Source organism: Brassica oleracea, chromosome C6 (genome assembly GCF_000695525.1).
Source record: "Brassica oleracea var. oleracea cultivar TO1000 chromosome C6, BOL, whole genome shotgun sequence".
Taxonomy (NCBI): domain Eukaryota; kingdom Viridiplantae; phylum Streptophyta; class Magnoliopsida; order Brassicales; family Brassicaceae; genus Brassica; species Brassica oleracea.
This window is the reverse complement of record NC_027753.1, coordinates 16,286,495-16,305,862: the sequence shown is the minus strand read 5'-3', so window position 1 is coordinate 16,305,862 and position 19,368 is coordinate 16,286,495. Positions and strand designations below refer to the sequence as shown.

Sequence of the window (19,368 nt, the reverse complement as noted above, 5' to 3'; positions counted from 1 at the left end):
CAAGTTCAATTATCTACATTGCTTTTTTAAAAAATAAATATTTTATTTTATTGTCAATTTTCCAAATTGAAAAAAGGAATATATGTTTTATATGTCAAACTCCTAAATAAAAAGGAAAAAGTGCAGTTATACTTAATATATTTGGTTCGTATATATTCCTAAGTATTCTACGTGCAATGTTCACATCAATCTTTCTCAAGCAAGCACACACGTCTTCTTTCTTGGTTCTCATGGATCAAGCTCTTTATTCTCTTGAAACAAGGTTTGAGCAATTTCAGAAGTATGAACAAACATTTGGTTTTCTCTTTGATTTGGAGAAACTGAAATCAGCGAGTGAAGATAGTTTGATGGCATCTTGTACCAATCTTGAAGCAGCTTTAAAGCATGTAAATCATTCTGATGTTATTGGGGATGATTTGTGTTTTGAACTGATGGTTCTAAAAGAGGCATTGCCACAAGATTACAAGAGACCTCTTGAAGTTTTGAACTTCTTGAAAGGAAGGGAAGAGTGTTATCCAAACTCATGGATTGCTTATCAAATATTATTGACGATTCCAGTTTCTGTCGCCACTGCTGAAAGAAGCTTTTCCAAGTTAAAGCTAATAAAGTCTTATCTTCGATCAACCATGTCACAAGAAAAATTAAATGGTCTAGCAATTATATCGATCGAGAGAGAATTAGTTAGGAATCTAGATTATGATAATTTGATTAAAGAGTTTATTGAAAAAGAGGGAAGAAAAATTTTGTCTTAGTTTTTTAAAGTTATTGTCTTAATATTTTTTTTTCAAATATATATTGTACTATGATAAAAAAAAATTTATAAAGGGGCCCATTTTTATATTCGCCTCAGGCCCCATTAAACCTTCGCACGGCTCTGATTTGAACCCCTACAGCCTTAGTGGGTCCGCCACTGGTGGTGCAGAATCAAGGACATGTTTATTGCCATTAGAAATGAAGGCTCACAATCCCTTCGTAGATTGCCCCCTCCATTTCTTTGTTGTTAACTTTATTTTTTCATTTTAAGCGAATTTTTTTTAAAAAAATGGTATACTTGTAAATTTTTCATGCAACATATTCTAACAAAAAAAAATGTTTACTTATTAGTATACAATTACACCTTAAATACAAAATTAATATATATTCACGGATTCAACTATGTTAAAACAATATAATTGAATTGGGTCAAGTGGATAAAATAGTTCTTAAACTTTTTCTGTTTCAAATTGTAAGATGTTTTATGTGAAATCACAAATATATTATAAATTTTCTTTATCGAAAAAGTATCAAGAAAATTATAAATTAATCTAACCAGTTGTAAAATACACTATAAAATATTGCTTACATATGTTTAAAAAAAATTATCTCGAAAATTGCAAACATTTGATATTTTGAAACATCAGAAAGTATTATAAACACAATATATTTTAGAACATAAAAAGTATGTTTTAATGTTTTGGTCACAAAAATCTTCGAAGATAAGTCAATTTTTATCAGATAAAAGATAGTAAAAAGTAGAACTACAAAAAGGAAAGAAATTGTTAAAAAAAAAAAAAAAAAAAACCAAAAAGGAAAGAAAAAGTGCTGACCAGATTGAAAAGAAAATAAAAAGCCAAAAAGAGAGGAAAAAGGAGAAAGAAATCCCCTTTTTATTTTTATTTTTTATTTTTTAAAAGAAACTTGTGGCTCAGAACCCTAAAGACTAATGACGTGGCACACTGGGGGAATCAAAAGGCTGTACAAACTCGCGAAGAAAAAAAAAACTCAGACAACCACCGAAACAGAAGACAAGACAGTCGTTTCTTTCTCTCTAGCTGTCTTCTCAAATGTTTCCGCTTTTATTTTTATTCTCGCTGGAGAACAAGAAGAAAATTGATGTCTGATCCGGCGATTAAGCTATTTGGGAAGACGATTCCTTTACCTGAGCTTGTTGGTGTTGATTCTTCTTCTAGCTATACCGAACATCAACACCAGAATCCAGTTCAGTTATCAGATTCGTGTACCAGAGATGATGAAGAGATGGGTGACTCCGGTTTAGCAGGAGAAGATGGAGGAGATGATGCTGGGTTTCACGGTGGAGGCAGCGAGAGTGAAAAGGTAAGCTCTTTTTTGGATTCTTGGATACATTTTCAAGAATACCCATGACAGATTTGTTGATGTTAAGATTAAGTGAATCAAGATCTCAAACAGTTTCATTCGGTTTTGATTCCATGGAGATGGTTCCTAGTCTTTCCTCAGATGGGTTTACGCGTTCAGAGACTAGCTTTTGTTGTTTCTATCTTCGGTTTGATGTTTGTTTGATTTTTATACAGAACAACGATCCTTGCTTGTTCCTTTACGAGTAACATTGTTACATATTAGGATACTGATGTGACTATTGCGATGTTTTATATGTTGATCCAGGAAGAGAAAGATAATCAGTTGAGGGATGAATCTAGTAACGTTACTATGGCATCGAGTATTACTGAGAAAACTAAAACAACAAAAGCTACAAAGACGGATGAAGAGTCGTCACAGAACAACGAGACTTGCTCTCGTGAGGGGAAACTAAAGAAACCCGACAAGATTCTGCCTTGCCCTCGATGCGACAGCATGGAGACCAAGTTCTGTTACTACAACAACTACAACGTTAACCAGCCTCGCCATTTCTGCAAGAGATGTCAGAGATATTGGACAGCTGGTGGAACTATGAGGAACGTTCCTGTTGGTGCAGGGAGGCGCAAGAACAAGAGCTTGGCTTCTCATTATAACCGTCATGTAGGCATAACATCTGCGGAAGATACGCAGAAGGCAGCGGCAAGAACCGATCCTAATCTCCTGACTTTTGGAACTGATTCAGTCCTTTGTGAATCCATGGCTTCAGGATTGAATCTTGCTGAAAAGTCAATGTTGAATACACAAACCGGACAGCAAGAACCCAATGAGAGTGTAGCAATCAGCCCATTACCAAAAGTTCCATGCTTTGCAGGACCACCACCACCACCAGCTTGGCCCTACCCTTGGAACGGTGTTTCGTGGACGGTATTACCGTTTTACCCTCCGCCAGCTTACTGGAGCTGCCCGGGGGTTTCACCAGGGACATGGAACAGCTCCTTCACTTGGATGCCACAACCCATTTCACCATCTGGTGGGTCTGGTCCAAATTCTCCAACACTTGGTAAACGTTCACGAGACTAGGGCATTGCTGAACCAGAAACAAAAAGAATATCCGGGAGATGCCTGTGGGTTCCCAAGACGCTGAGGATCGATGATCCAGAGGAAGCTGCTAAAAGTTCGATATGGGAAACACTAGGAATCAAGAAGGACGAAAAGGCAGACGCTTTCAGGGGTTTTAGGTCATCACACAAAGTAAAAAGTTGTCTTTCGGATGGAAAACTTCCGGGAAGACGACCGGAACTGCTAGCTAATCCTGCTGCTCTTTCTAGGTCAGCGAACTTCCATGAAAGCTCATAGAAAGAAGATGAAACTAAGCAGATGATTTGATTGTTTTGGGTTCAGTCTTGTGTCCCAAGAAAAGCAGGCGAGTCCTTTTATAAATATAGCTATATCTATATATAATGGTTGACATAGTGAGGGAGAAGTAGTTTTTGCATTGAAGAGTGAAAGTTTGTACCAAAACCCCAAAACTGTAATTAAATAAAATATTATTTATGGTCTCGAAATATTTGCCACTTTTCCATCAAGACATACAAAATGTATACCGATCATATGACTGTCTGTTCACAAATGAATCAAACATTTTAAAATGAGCATCGATTTCTAAATAACAGTCTTCTCTCCAAAGTATTTTGATATCTACTTTATGAATCAATGGTGTAAGAAGACCTCAAAATCACCAAAACGTGAGAGTCAATATTGTCACTGATCTATATGGCAGTCAGAGTCTCAACGATGGCTGAATTCACCATTCAAACCATCAACGTCTCCATCCCCAAAACGTAGGCGAGCTCGAACGGTTTCGTTTGAAGTGGACCACAAAGGGACCAAAACGGGAGTAATGATGAGTGATAAAAACCAAGCCGAAGTCAACCAGAGCCATCATCCCAAACCGGATGTATGAACCATAACATAACCTTTCTTTTTCTTATTTTAAGCCATTTTAAGTTGGAAGTGGACCGCAAAGGGACCAAAAAAAACTGAAATTGACTTTTTTTTTCATCTCGTAGATTATATTCCATTCAACCGAAAGACTACACACAAAGCCGGCAAAGGTACACACCTTTCCAGAGTCACTAGCCGGCGTGGTAAACGATACCACCCAGAGCCAAGGATAAAAACACAATGATAACATCATTTAAACTAAACAAAGGGAGTAAAGATCACTAGGACCTTCTGGATCACACAGCACAACATCAAAGGTGAGAAGCAAGACGAATGCAGAAGCCAGAATAAGCGAGAAAGCATTGACGGGCATTTATTGAGGTGCAAGAAGAGCTCCATAATAAGTTCCGACCAGGAACCATGAGCATCCGCGGCTCAAGAACAAACTTCAACTAATTGAAGCCACGAGACAACGGTTCTCTACCCGAGTAGCCAAAGAAGAAGACGGGTAACAAACAACTACTCAAGACTGAATGCGATTGAGCAAAAGCTCCTCAATTCCTTACCAAAATATCCAGAGAAACCCGTCAATTAGAAAATAAGGAACAGCACAACTTCAAAGCATCGAAACTTCTCACCGAACAATCACCAGCACAACCAAAGGTTGAGCGAAGGCGCTACAAAGGCCAGGAGAAAGAATCATAGGCCACAGCCTACTAACCTCAAACGAAGATCCAATGAACACTCAAACATCACTGCCTCATAATCAACCAAATCCAGAAGGTCAAAGAAATCTGAATCCACAGAGTCTTAACAAAGAGAACCTTCACCTTAGGCGAACATGGAAGCGGAGACAGCCAAAAAATGCAACACCATCAAAGACCCGCTCGAATCCCGCCTCACCAGTTTTGATGAGAGACTCGGCGAAGAAGAACGAAAAAGAAGAGAGATGAGGCGACGAAGAAGAAGAGTGGGGCCGCGACGAAGAAGAGGAAGCAAGACGGTGGTGTCGACGGTTGTTCTTTGTAGAATCTAACCAAGCAGGCTCAGAACCGCGAGAGAGAAAACGCATCTCCACTGGACCTCAAGGTGGTCTTATCCTGGCACCATCAACGGCTTCGCCGAGCGCACCCCCAGTCAGCCCCAAAAATCGTCTAATCAGCCCGGAAGTCTTCTGCCTCCAGTAACCTCACCTTCAGGATCTTCCACAAGGAGTCCTTCTCCTGTAGAAGACAATGGGGAGATTGGGTCTAACAACAGAGTTTCATGCATACCTCAGGAAGCGAATGACATAGAGGCGAAAAAAACAGCAAAAGTTTTGGAAATTGTTTGATTGTTCTGATAGGATTAAACTAAGAAATTAGCTGTAACTACTATAACTAGTACAGTTTAAAATTGTATAAGTATTACAACTAAGTGAGTGTTAGAAGTATAACTTTTACAACTGTGTGGAGTTTAAGTTGTGAAACTAGTACAACTAAGAGAGTGAAACTGGTACAAATATTTTCTGTTTAAATAATATATTGTAAAACTGATTAAATAAACTTATCTAACTGGTACAATATAATTAGTGTAACTAATACAACTAAGTGAGTATAACTGGTTTACTAGATCATATTGTTGTCGTATAACTAGTCTAACATGTACAACTACACATCTTATAACTAGCTTGACTGGTACAACTAGAAAATATACTTAGTGTAACTAGTATAATTTAGTTAGTAATAGTATAACTGGTTCAACTAGATGATGTTGTTTTCGTATAACTAGTCCAACCGGTAAAACTAAGAAAAATATAATTGGTGTAACTAGTACAAATGTGTCGGTCATTCTGATACTATCGAACTTCATCTCCCACATGATCAAAATATATCATCACACCGCAATTATTATCCATAGTTCCTCAAAAAAAAAAACATCACCACGTACTACTTGTACTAGTTATACTAGTTCTACTTTCATCAATGCCAATTATTCTAGTACTGCCAGTTATACTAGTTTTACATGCTTCATTAATTACAGAAGTTATACTAGTTATACCGGTTATACTACTTTCACTTGGAAAATGATAGTTTTTCTTAGGATCACCAACCAAATAATAGTTTACTATCTCATTTTCAGTTTTTGAAAAAAAAAAACAAAATAATAAAATTTTGCCAAGTAATATAATGTTTTTAAACCCTAACAACTATGTACGAGTTGTACCAGTTAAATGAGTTGTTAATGATTTATGTGTTAGGAGTTATACCAATTGTACCATATTCAAAAGATGATTTATCCTACAATTTTATGCTTCATACTCTAATAATATTATATTTAACCTCAGAATCTGACTCATTACGTTTACATAGCTTTACATGAATAAGCCGAAACAGAGAGAGAGAGAGAGGGAGAGGGAGAGAGAGAGAGAGAGGGAGAGAGAGAAATCGCACCTGAAAAAGAAGACTTTTCTAGGGTTTATGCAAAATTTATGAATTAAAGCTTTGCAAGAATTATAAAAATAGTCTGAGAAAAACAGAATCAATTCTCCATGTAGGTCGGTTTTTTGAACAAACTGATATTTGTTTTTTTTACTGTTATGAAATACTACTGAAAATAAAGTTTTTATTTTATTTGGACCCTACCCTATGTATTTGGTGTTTTATTAAATACTAGTATTATGACCCTGTGCCAAACACGCGTCAGTTTTTGATTCATTTAAATAATCTTGTTTATAGTCCCTCTGAAATATTTTCTACAGTATTCACGCTTATTAAAAATATAATAAATATTTACAATTGAATTTATTATTTATTTTACTATAGATTTTCCAATAAATATCAACCAATAGTATTCAACCAATTCAAATATTTTCAATTAATGTTTCTTAAAAGTATACAACTTTTCAACATTAACTACTAAAAGTACCTTAAAATTTTAGAAAATCTATCATTTTAGAACAAAAAATAAATCTAAAAAATCCTACTTTCAGAAACAGAGGGAGTAAAATTCTAGCATTCTGTTTGATCAAAGCTAAACATTATTTTAATCACATTCTAGAGCTGAATAAAATGGACACCTATAATTAGAAGTGTTCCTACCAAACGATTGAAGAACCAATGAAGATGCACATGTGGTGATTCTCGTCGTCCTAAGACGTATAAATCTCTAAGAAATCGAGGTAAAGGTTTGTAGATAAAGACTTTAAGAAGAGAGCTTTGGTTGTTGAAGACATTGATGGATCGTGGTGGTTGGGTGTAGTTGTAGGTTTATGAAGAGGAAGAAGAGAGATTTAAGAGGGATGTGTGTCCCAACCATGAGAGAGAAAAATAAAAATGGGTGAAATCGTGTGGCCAAGATTAAAACGTAGATGAGATGATTCGACGGCTCGGTTGAAGTTTCATTAATGGCATTTCTATAAATATCACACCCTTTTCTTTTTATCATCCGACGAAACATATTTAAACAAAAAAGATTAGATCAAATGGTTCATATTGTCTCGTCATTTAGGGTATTATCATCATTTTGCACTCCTTAATCCATGTATATTAACTTAGGTTTTATGAGATGATTTCTTGCCCATTTGGGTCAAACAAGATTAAGGTCCATTTAAGTCTATTTTTCAGTCAAATAATGAGAATGTGTCGTCCTTATGTTAAGGAACCAACCTTCTCCATTTCCCCCACTTTCCTGTGCTTGTAGGAGATGATGTCTCCACCTTTCTTCTAGCATTTTTTTTTCTATATAAATCAATGAAAAGCCAAAAAGAGGCAAGCAGGAATTGCCCACAAGTATTGTGTTTTGTGTTTCTCTACAACTTGTTCTAAAGCTGTGATTCAACGAGGTCACATCTATCACTAACGTTTGATTCGAGTTATTTTAAGTGTTCTCCTCTTGTCCAGCTTATACAAACCGATTTTTTCTTTGTTGTTCTTTTGATGGCTAGAGCCTAGGTGTGTTCAGCCAATGTTTGTTTTTTATTTATTCCTTGTTCCGTTCTTATTGAATATAGATCTACTCTTATTTGTATCACTTAAGGTGGATTAATGTATTAAGCTCTAACCATTGTATCTGATTGAGTTATGGATTGGCTTCCCTTCAGGCCATGTGTTTGAAGATTTGTTTGCTTTGGTAACCTCACAGTTAGCAATATCTTGATGATTTTGAACGGAAAGAATTTAATATAGTTGAAGTTTCTATCTTCTTCTGTTTGTTAGAATTTGTTTTTGATGTTTACTTGGATAGCTATTTTTAGAGAAATTTTTTAGGGTTGGGTTAATGTTATTTAAAAATTGAGGTAGTCGGTCCTTTTAAGTTTTCAGATAGTTAAGTTTGTAATAATTTATTGGTTGTTAGCTCTGGATGTATGTAACAGGTCGGTTTTGTCTCCGTGCTGTGGCTCTGTGGATTATATTTGTGCCGGCTTTTTGTTGAGATACATGTGTGATTTTCTTTCTTTTTTTTTTTTAATTCCGAATGGTGACATGTACTATTAAAATTTAGCTGCAGTATGTATGTAATTCAATATAACTTGTAGTAAAATTTAGGTGGTAGAAGCTTTGTATTTATGTAGTAAGTTTGCATTAAAAATAAGAGTAAAAATTAACATTTCTTAAAATCGATGACTGATAACTTATTTGATGTATAAGTTGTAGTAATGATGAAATAATTAAAATTATAATATATAAATAATGAAATATTTGTAAGAAAAAAATAATATATTAAACTATATTAGAAGAAATTTGTAATATGTATAAAATATAATCTTGTAAAAAGTTGCAATATCTATTTTTTACAGAAATATAATTACTAGTACTATAATTGATTGGTAACCTTTTTACTTTATAAACTGTAGTAAGTATTATTTAAAATAACGAAAAACTTAAATAAATTAATAACAGGTGTTAATGATTTAATAAGAAAAATATATAGAGAAAATTTGAACATATTAGTTAAAATTATTGCAATATACATATATATATATAATAACAAAAAACACATATAAACATATAATTTTACGCATGTAAATTTTAATGACCAAAATAATTAGACAATTTAAATTATAAAACAATTTTGTTTAAATAATTTAAATTATAAAACAATTTTGTTTAAATAATTTAAATGGAAATAATAAAGTTTGTAGAAAGTTTGACTAACAAATAAATAGGTGTATACAATTGTTGAGAATATTTATTAATTAATCAAAAGTAAATGTTGGACAATTGCTATGTTTCATAAGCTGATAAGTTTCTTTACAAAACTTAAGAAAAAACAAACGTAGATAACTAAACAATAAAATACTAACCCAATTTAGTTCAAACTCTAATAGATGCAATTTTCTTTGATGTTGATTTAACATTTGATTTGTTTATTTTGTAAAGGAGACAACTCAAAATTATAACTCAACTTTACCACATTATAATTCAAACAAAAACTAAAAAATTTATAACTATACGATGGTTGGTAACATTTTTAATAAATCCCTAACTCAAACTAAATCAAGTGTAAAACATGTTAACAATCAAATATTTATGTCGTTATATCGTTTTTGGCTATTCATATAATGAGATGAATAAAATAATAGATAAGAAAATAAAAAAAGTTGATGATTATTGATTTTCTTGTTGTTAGTATAAGCTTTTTATAATATGGTATTTGTCACATATTTGAATTTTTGTTTAAAGTGGATTACTTAGGATTACAAAATATAATATGAAAAAAGAAACCTCACTGAATGAATTGACAGAGTCAACTATACAGAAGACTTAGCCCATATTCGTCCAAAACAACCAAGAATGAACATTTTTATTTGACAAAATAATAAAGCTTACATAGAAAAAGAAAGCCACTCACACTATCTTGTTCATTTGCAATTTCCAGGAAATTACAAAGGAACTTAGTTGCAACTGGTGACATTAATTCATGTTTGTCTTTTCATGCCCTCAATAAGTAAGAGTATGTAATAGTCATCATTTAATTGATTTCCTCTCGTTAGTCAAACAAGTCATTGATCATGGTGAAGAAACAATCAGTAGCTGATTGTAAAAATTAGCGATGTCTTACGTAAACTTTTTCTTACATTATGTTTATAGAGGTTCTTATCTGGACAATGGAAAGTATGAGGAATTTACGCTAGTTTCAAGTGACGATTGCAACAGATTATTTTCAATTGGTGAATATGATGCCGAATTCAGAAAAATGGCATGTTTTTGCAATTTATTTAAAAGATATCCCGATCCTCAAAAGAAGTTTTAATCACTCAAAAGTTGTAAATGTACCACAAATGCAAAATACAAGGGCGGACAGTCTCGCACGATGTGCTAGAAAATAGTTGTCTTTTGTAATTCACATGAATACGGGGTTACCAGTTTGGTTTGCAGAGTCATAAAGAGTCTGTTATGTTGCTCACAAAAAAAAAGTCTACAACCGTCTCTGCCTTAAGTATATTTTTCAGTAAAAAGGGAAGAGTATATCGCTTTTGAAAGTAATATGTTTGGATGAGTCTTTATAAGAATAAGGTTATGAGAAACTAAGGTAATGATTGTTTGTTTGGTTTTCGAATTTTAGTTTTTGTTTTTAATTTTTAGATTTTGTTTTCTAATGTTAAGATTTTTTTAATTAAAATTTTTGTTTTTGATTGTAGATTTTAGGTTTTTGAAAAACTTGAATGGTGATTTAGATTTTAGTTTTTAGTTTTTCTTTTTTTTTCTGTTTTAAAATTTTAAATTAAATTTTACCTCTTTTGGATGTGGGTTAAATATTACCACATCTCTCTTTCCCCTCTATGTTTCCAAAAAGGTGCATGAAGCAGCGGACCTCTATGGGAGATCAGCTGTCCTGGTGGCTCGTTGGACTCCATGGCGTTCAAACTCTGTTTTAAAGACAATGGAAAAGAGGTCTTAGTTTGCAAGTCAGCCATTGGGGCTTAGAGATTCACGTAGGATGCAGTCAGGGTTCCACTGACGGCATAGACTTTTTGGAGGATGGCAGTTTTTCCGAGTTTTTCCTCCTTCGGATATGGGTCTCTTGATACCAGGGAAAAGACCAAGCGGTGCGCGTTGCTTAGACTTGTGTGATGACGATGAAACAAAGGATTTGAAAGACGTATGAATTTTGGGAATTGGGATCCAATGGATCAGACGCAGGCTCCTCCAGAGGCGATGCAAGCTCTGATGGTGAACAGTTTATCAGCACCCCATCTAACCCTGACATCATTCCGTTACTGAGCATTTATACCAATACATATTATTTTTTTCTGGAGGAAGAACAATATTGAGAAACCATAATTTGATAATGACCTTTATCCCTAGATAATCTGGTATATCTGGAATGCTTGAAATGATAAACTTTTTAGAGGGATATACAGTGATTATTTGGAGCTAGTCCAACATGTCGAAAGCGAATGTCAAGCTTGGTTCAATGCAAATAAGATGGTGTCTTCATCTCCACAAGAACTTCCCATTGAGGAACCACAATTCTTAAGTTTGGGTAATATGTGCATGTTATTGGCTCATGGACCTCTACAGCTCAGTTCATTGGATGCGGACGGTTATGGATGGACAACTTGTGGAAGTTTCAACTTTTGGAAGTTTCAACTTTTGGGGACAGGGAACTTAAGACGGCGAGATGCTGTTTTGTATTTAGAAGTGGAAGCACTGCAATGCCCTATGGAGAGTATGCTCGAACATTCGACAAGTCAGAGATTTAGGATGGATTGCAAGGATCTAATTGCATGATTAAATGAGCCTCATGCATGGCCAAGTTTCGCAACAAAATTGGAGGCGATAAAGTCTTGATAAATTAGATAGCCAAGACTAGAAATTTTAACTATGTTTTCCAGATTTCAAGATCTCTCACATCCTAAGAGCACAAAATAGAATAGAAAGCTTTGTGTTATTGGTTATTCTATTCCGATCTAGTTCTATAGACCACCTCAAACATGAATAATAGAATACCCGTTTATTGTAAATAAACAGAAAGAAAGAATTTGTGAAGAAGGGTTTTTTCATCTATGAGAGAATTAAACGATGATTTTGGTTTACAAGAAGGGGCAGATCTACTTGAATCAAGGGTGGGTCGCGTGCCTCATACTAAATTTATATTGTGTTTGTAACATAATTTTGTGCATGTAAATCTAGCTTATTTGGTTAAATTAAGTCAACGGTACCACATACGTTCACGTTTGACCATGCTTTTCTCCAATATTTTATTTAATTTACTAGGGTCGGCCCGCCCTACGAGCGGGATGTGAATTATAAAACAATTTCAAAGCTAAAGTATACATAAAATAAACGTTGTTTGATTTATGAAAATTTTGATTAGCTATCTTGATTCATGTAATTTTTTTTTATGCACAAAGGTTCTAAAAATGCAATACACCAATAATTGACCGATTAAAATTTGATATATATCATTTTAACTAAATATAATTAATTATGATAATTTATTTTCTTACTTTTGATAAGTTTTTTTTGTAACTCACTTTTGATTAGTTATCTTCTTGTTTGTTGACCAAAAGGAAATTAACTACCCTGAAAATAGTGAAACCGCCTTATAAAGTTAGTCTAATGACATAGGTTGAATACATGTGACATAAGGCGATTCAATAGTTTTAACTAAGAAATGTTATTTTATCATCTATGGAACTCAAATATATCCTCTATTACTTAATGGTGGATGAGAAAGATCAACAACACTCATGTACTTCTCTTCTCTAACTCTGTACGATCACACTCTTAAAGATCTCGAGTATAATAAGCTACGGTTTCTGTATTCCTCTGCCTTTCTTTCTCTCTCTGCCGTTGATGGAGACGACTGTTATTTTTTCAGCTACTCTAACTTTTGCAGAAGATGCAAAGTCAGAGTATAACTATCGCAGTGATGATAAGGTCACAGAAGAGTTCAAGTAAAAATGAATGAGAAGACACGAAATAGCGTACGCACGACGTCTCTGGATCTGTAAACACATTCATCAGCTTCCCTAAACATACGCTCATCATCTTCCCTAAACATAGGTTCCAATCAGAGAGTAGTTTAGCTCAATACAGAGTTTATTTTTCAGCTAATAGTCAGCAAATTAACACAATTTTTAGCATCTTCTTGTGCTCTCTCTTGATCCGGATTCTGATGATTGCATGATTCCCCTGCACATCAGGGTGGTTCACAATGAGTCACAAAGTGCAATTTTCTCAATTAAAAAAAAAAAACAGAAGTGGCATACATGAACGCTATTAGAAATTAGAAGTTACAGTGCTATGTTGAACCATCACTCTTGCATTCTTCGCTGCCTGATAGCTTCTAGTTCATGATCAGTGCGTACCATCCCAATTCTCGAGTGGGTTTTACAATTCACCATGACGGGAAGCTACCGTTTCCAGAGTGAAAGGTCCGGAAAGAACTGTCAAGTTCTGAATATCTATTGTACCAAAAAGAAAAGTTCTGAATATCTACGCGGTATCAAACAATCTAAAACATGAAAACAAACAGACTGATAAACAAAGAACACAAAACTTTTTTTTTTCAAAAAACACAGATCGAGATACGTAAACAAAGGATACCATCAACAAGTGAGGCAACAAAAAAGTAACCCGTGAGCTGTGTTTCTTATAACGCCCTAATGTCTACAAACGTACATCAAAATTTACAGTAGGTACCTTTCCATCAATTTGCAAGAAGGATCTCTTTTCTTGACATTGTGAGCTTCCCTAAACCGAAGGAGCCTTGTCACAACCCAATTTATACAACGGCCTATCTTAACTCTGAGAATAGGCGCTGTTGATTAGCCATTATCGGATATTGGTGAGAGAGCTTTGGGGTTATGCGATTGAAGGCGAATCAAATCGATGACTGTGAAGACGCTCAAATCCTCTATATATACTCTATGTGCAAACTCGAAGAAGAAGTAACGAAGCATTGAAGATGAAGTAGTGGGTATTGAGGTTTCAATTCCATAAAGACTGGCGTTTCTCAGTTGGATCGTTTGGGAAGAGGATGCGGAACGGCAAAGGTTGGTTAGGTTAAAAGAAAAATCAAAGTGAATAACACGCTCTTTGAAGAGTCCACGTGTCAAGCTGGAGAGACATGAATTAGTGACATTGCAGCTTCTTTGGATAGCCTCAGGAGGGAGTAAAACATTTCTTTATATATAAAGAAAATATTTATTGCTAAATGTCTAAATGACTATTTGTTCTTATATTTTATTTTTTACCATTTCTAACTTATTCTCTTAAAATTTATTAAATTAGTTATATCTATCTATTTTTTATTTCTTATTTTCTACTCCCTTATTTCAAAAATTTAAGTATTTAAATTTTATGTTTATTAAAAATATATTAAAATTTAATAATAAATATATCATTTTGTGATTAACTAATAATAATTTAATAAATACAATTAATTGTTCAAAAAATACAGTTTACCATTATTATCTTATATAAAATATATTGAAAATGTAAGTATATATATTACCTTTTTATTTTTTTATTTCACAAAATACATATTTTAAAAATATTTATCTAACGGAAAGATTATTTAATTAATTAATTATTGATTGTAAACATATGTTATTTTATAATAATATAATTAAATTTGTAAGAAATTTAAATAAACTATATATAAATATATTGTGCCCCATATAAAACATTTTTCCAGGTCCGCCCCTGTTTACAAGGTCGGGATTACTGTTTCTGAAAATTAAAAAAAAATGGATTAGTCTGTTGGGTATTAGTTGGTCTGGCGTTCGCTGGACACCCTTGGTTAATTAAAAAGAAATGGTTGAATGAAGTGGTAAAGGGGGTTGCGGCTGTAACTTCCGCCACCCGGGTTCGATTTGTACTGGGATGAACTATTTACAATGTTTGAGTTTCCGGCAAAGAGGTGAAAACACTTTTTTTTTTACCAAAAGGAAAAAAGAAATGGTTGAATGAAGTTTGTTGCAATTTGAATGTTTGTTGGAAGAATCAAAGAAAACTACACATTGCAAATTGTTTCTTCAATTTTTAACAATCTTGTTTGTCGAATTATACGTATAAGCGGTTAGGAGATAGTTGCGTGATATGAAAACCATACATACGACGTAAAAGAAAAATCAAACATGGAAATTTGTAAATTTCTGAAACTAGCATTAAAAAAAAAAAACAGAAATGTATCGCACGGTAAGAAGTAGGAACACGATTAAGCGAGACGTGACATATCTATTGACAATCATAACTCTACATGTATAAAATACAGTTTTCCAAAAAGAAATACTAAATATAGTTTAACTTCATAGAAAATTACAAAAATTATTATACTACCATGAATGGTGCACAAGAAACTTCCTCTAAACTTACTTTGTATTCTTCTTTCTTATATTAAGTTTCTATGTAAGTTTCATCTTTCCCTATCCGTCCTAGTCTCTTCTTGCAACTGCAACTTCCTCAGTTTTGCCTCTCCACCTAAAACTCTGTCCACATTGACTATATATATAACCTTATAACACAATTCATATCTCCCACATCTCTTCCAAAACATTTACTTCATTCATTTGCTAAGCTTTTTAGTTTTAGAATCTAACAAAAGTTATGACTGCAAACCACTTGTACTGTCTTATAACCATGGAAAAGAGTTCCTTGTTCCAATGCAAACACTCTTCTTCTTCTTTCCTGGTGGATTTTTTCCTCACCGTTTTTTTCAGATGGGTTTCTTTCGCTCAGAGCTTTTTCTCCAGGTTCTGTCATCTTCCTCAACACCAGCATTTTGTTTCCGAGAAGAAGAGCAAAGATCTTGAAATCCAGAGTTTGATCGAACATGGTAATGGTCTTTGTATAGAAGATGCAGAGATGGTGATGCAAAGCTTAGGACTTTTCACGGACCAAGAAAGCGAGGGACTTCAGAAACGTTACAGTTCAGAGGAACTATCGAATCTGTTTGAAGAGAAAGAGCCGAGTTTGGAGGAAGTGAAGCAAGCTTTTGATGTCTTTGATGAAAACAGAGATGGGTTTCTTGATCCCATAGATCTGCAGAGAGTTTTGTCAATCCTTGGTTTGAAGCAAGGATCTAACCTTGAGAACTGCAGAAGAATGATCAGATCATTCGATGGAAACAAAGATGGAAGAATCGATTTCCATGGATTTGTGAAATTCATGGAGAACAACTTCTGCTGAAATCATAGTTTCTGGAGTAAGAGAATCTATCAACTTTTGCACTTCTGTTTCTTTCTTGCTTTGTCTGTTAATGTTGTTGCCTCGTTACCTTTTTGTAAAATATATTATCAGAACTTTAATATCAAAAGCTCCTATGGAGCAAAAAAAACAAATGAGATGATGAATAATTATCACATACTTAGATACTATTACAACCAAAAGCTTCCTACAGTGTGAACTGTGAGACACTATTTACACCTACAAAATGATAACTAGAGAATATTAAGAAAATGCGGCAAATGATCGGTTTCAAAATCATCACCAGTAATCACAACAAGAACAGTGACCATCTTGGAAATGATGGAACCGGTTGGAATCTCTGACAACTATTAAACGGTCTGAGAGCCTTGAGATAAGCTTGATTGCAGAGTGACAATCATCACATATCCTCACGTTTTTAGTCACGTACAAGGGTGACTTCTCAGGGGTTTTCATCAGACCGTAAGCCACAGCTAGCTTCTCGCTATGATAAGAGAGGTTGTTCTCTCTCTGCTCTTCGTCTACATCATGGTAAGCTCCAGCAACATCAGGCGCATACCCTAACGGCCTGATCTTTGCCAAAACTTCCTTCACCTTTGCGTAAATCAGCACAATCTCGGCGTGTTGATTGTCCTCTGAAAGAAACACATGGGTTTTGTTTCGTATACCTATCCAGCTTACTCCAGGCTCCTTCTTAACACGCCTCTCCTTCATCAAAGAACGCACTCTAGCCACACCGTCCCATTCCTTGGACTTGGCATGGATATTGGACAACAATATATAAATCCCTGAATCGTTCGGATGCATCTCAATGGCGTATTCCGCCACCTTCTTTCCTAAACTGTAGTTCCTGCGAACGTAGCAAGCGTTTAGCAACGCTCTCCATGCAACAACATCCCATCCTATAGGAGCTGTTCTCATGAAATACTCAGCGTCTTCGAACAAGCCAGCCTTGCTCAAGAGTCCCACAACGCATGTATAATGCTGTAGATCAGGCTCAACACCAAACTGCTTCATCAAATGGTTAAAGTAGTAATGACCTTGCTCCACGAAACCCATATGGCTACAAGCTTGCAACACGCCGATGAAAGTTATGCGGTTAGGGAACTCTCCCGCAGACATCATTTCCTCAAAGGCTTCAAGCGCTTCCGTCCCTAGTCCATGATGTGAGAAGCCACATATCATTGTGTTCCAAGTAACTATGTCTCTAAAAGCCATGCCTGAGAACGCTTTCCACGCATCCTCGATGCTACCGCTTTTGGCGTACATGTTAACTAACGCATTGCCAACCATTACATGGTTCCTAAAACCAGATTTCACGACAAGACCGTGTAGAAGATCTCCTTGTCTTAGAAGAGAGAGCTCAGCGGTTGAGTTTAACAAAACAGCAAAGGTGAACTCGTTAGGTGGAACCTCTTTGTTTTCCATCTTTGCAAACAGATTCAGAGCCTCCTCGTAAGACTTGTTCTGGAAGTAAGCATCCATGATCGATGTGTTCAAGACGATGTTTAGAGTTTTCGTACCATTGTAAACTCTCTGAGCATATAAAGGGTTACCACATTTTCCATACATGTTAATGAATGCACCACTAACATCATCATGACAGTCGAAACCAAGCCTTACCATTCGGCTATGAATCTGCCGAGCCAACTCCAAATCTCTGAGACTGGAGCAAAGCTTTAAAGAAGACATGCAGGTGAAGTCGTCCCACACCAAATCTTCCTCAGCCATCCTTCTCAAAACATCAAGCCCTTCGTCTAAAGCACCATGCTCCAAATATCCACTAAGAGCCGAGTTAAAAGCAAGAAGATCACAACACGGAAGATCATCCAAAATCTTGATAGCCTCTCTTGTTCCAGAACATGAAGAGTACATGTAGAGAAGAGTGTTTCGTACATACTCATGTGACATCAAACCATGTTTAAGAAAACATCCATGACACTGCTTACCTTCTTCGATTCTCCCAGAGTTCGAACAAGATTTAAAAACTATGGTGGCTACAAACTCATTAGGTTGCGATTCACCAGAAAAAACCATACTCTTGAAAAGCTTCAAAACTTCGAAATCAAACCCAGAATCTTGATAACCTTTCATCAACGAACACCAAGAAACCACACTTCTCTCAGGCATTGAATCGAACAGCTTGTGTGCACGAACTGTTTTCCCGCATTTCATGTAGAGATTGATCAGAGATGTGATTTGCCATGCGTCCTCAGCTCGCGATGATTGGTTCCTTATGATCAAATGAGCGTGAATCGATTCACCAGTCCTCAGATAACTTGATTTGGCACAGACTTTTAAGTGAGCACAAAGGTGATCAACCCGAGGAAGAGCTTCTACTGGTTTGGGTAATAAAGACGTAAGTTTGTTCAACTTTACCACTCTTCTTTCGAGTATAGGCAAGACGGACATGGCACCAAAGTTGCTCCTTATCCCAAAATCACCAAAACCCTCAAAGGTTTAACGGAGAAGAAGAAACTCAGTCTCTTAAGAGGTGTTCGATAAACTTTCGGGTTTAATTTCGGTTTGAGTTTTTTGGGATTAAATATTCAATTTGGTTAGACCGGAAATCTGAATTCTGGTATGGTTTCGGTTTAACTTTGATGGAATATCATCGCAGCTGCTTCAAAAGGGTGAGTGACCGAGTGTGAATCTATATATATATATATATATATATATATAAATATATATATATACTCTCTCCGTTACAAAATAGAAAATATTTTGAAAAGTTTTTGATATTTCAAAATATATAATGTTTTGATATTTTCATATTAATTTTAGTGTCATTGGAAACTGTGTAACCAATTATATTTTATAGTTCTTTTGATGATTGGTTGAATTAGTTTTTGTTTATATTTTTAATGATATTTTTTAGATAAAAGCGTATGTCTTAATTCTTGTGCAATAAACCAAAACATCAACTATTTTGAAACAGAGGGAATATTTATACTATATAAAAGTTGAGGCTATAAGCCATCAAGAGTGTCATTTAAAACCACCAATCGTATTATGACAAATAAGCATTTTAATTTGTTATTTTTAAATATGTCGATGTTTCCAAAAAAACTATTTATTTCATAATAAAAAGAAATCAATATCGAATAAGACAAACTAACAAAACTAAAAACATTATACATCAAATTTACAAAAGTAAAACATTATAAACAAGTTAATTTAATATATAAAA

General features: G+C 34.7%; 2 protein-coding genes, 1 long non-coding RNA gene and 1 pseudogene across 3 annotated transcripts; 3 read left to right on the top strand and 1 right to left on the bottom strand.

Annotated features, from left to right (window-relative positions):
• Positions 1–1,766: 1,766 nt before the first annotated feature.
• Positions 1,767–6,176, top strand: LOC106296868 (annotated as a pseudogene).
• A 937-nt stretch (positions 6,177–7,113) lies between these two features.
• Positions 7,114–8,118, top strand: LOC106299541. The gene is made up of 2 exons (XR_001261804.1): positions 7,114–7,198; positions 7,279–8,118. It is a non-coding gene; the product is annotated as an uncharacterized LOC106299541 (long non-coding RNA).
• Positions 8,119–15,437: 7,319 nt separating this feature from the next.
• On the top strand, positions 15,438–16,287 carry LOC106296834 (probable calcium-binding protein CML45). Its single transcript, XM_013733063.1, has one exon. It carries the CDS (start codon positions 15,579–15,581, stop codon positions 16,158–16,160), a length of 582 nt encoding a protein of 193 aa, XP_013588517.1. The 5' UTR covers positions 15,438–15,578; the 3' UTR covers positions 16,161–16,287.
• A 64-nt stretch (positions 16,288–16,351) lies between these two features.
• Positions 16,352–18,679, bottom strand: LOC106296833 (pentatricopeptide repeat-containing protein At5g39680-like). Its single transcript, XM_013733062.1, has one exon. The coding sequence runs from the start codon at positions 18,588–18,590 to the stop codon at positions 16,458–16,460; it is 2,133 nt and encodes a 710-aa protein (XP_013588516.1). The 5' UTR covers positions 18,591–18,679; the 3' UTR covers positions 16,352–16,457.
• Positions 18,680–19,368: the final 689 nt, after the last annotated feature.

Bases quoted from the DNA above. Each gene is read 5' to 3' on its own strand.
- LOC106296834 (XM_013733063.1), top strand. From the start codon at position 15,579: ATGACTGCAAACCACTTGTACTGTCTTATAACCATGGAAAAGAGTTCC.
- LOC106296833 (XM_013733062.1), bottom strand. From the start codon at position 18,590: ATGTCCGTCTTGCCTATACTCGAAAGAAGAGTGGTAAAGTTGAACAAA.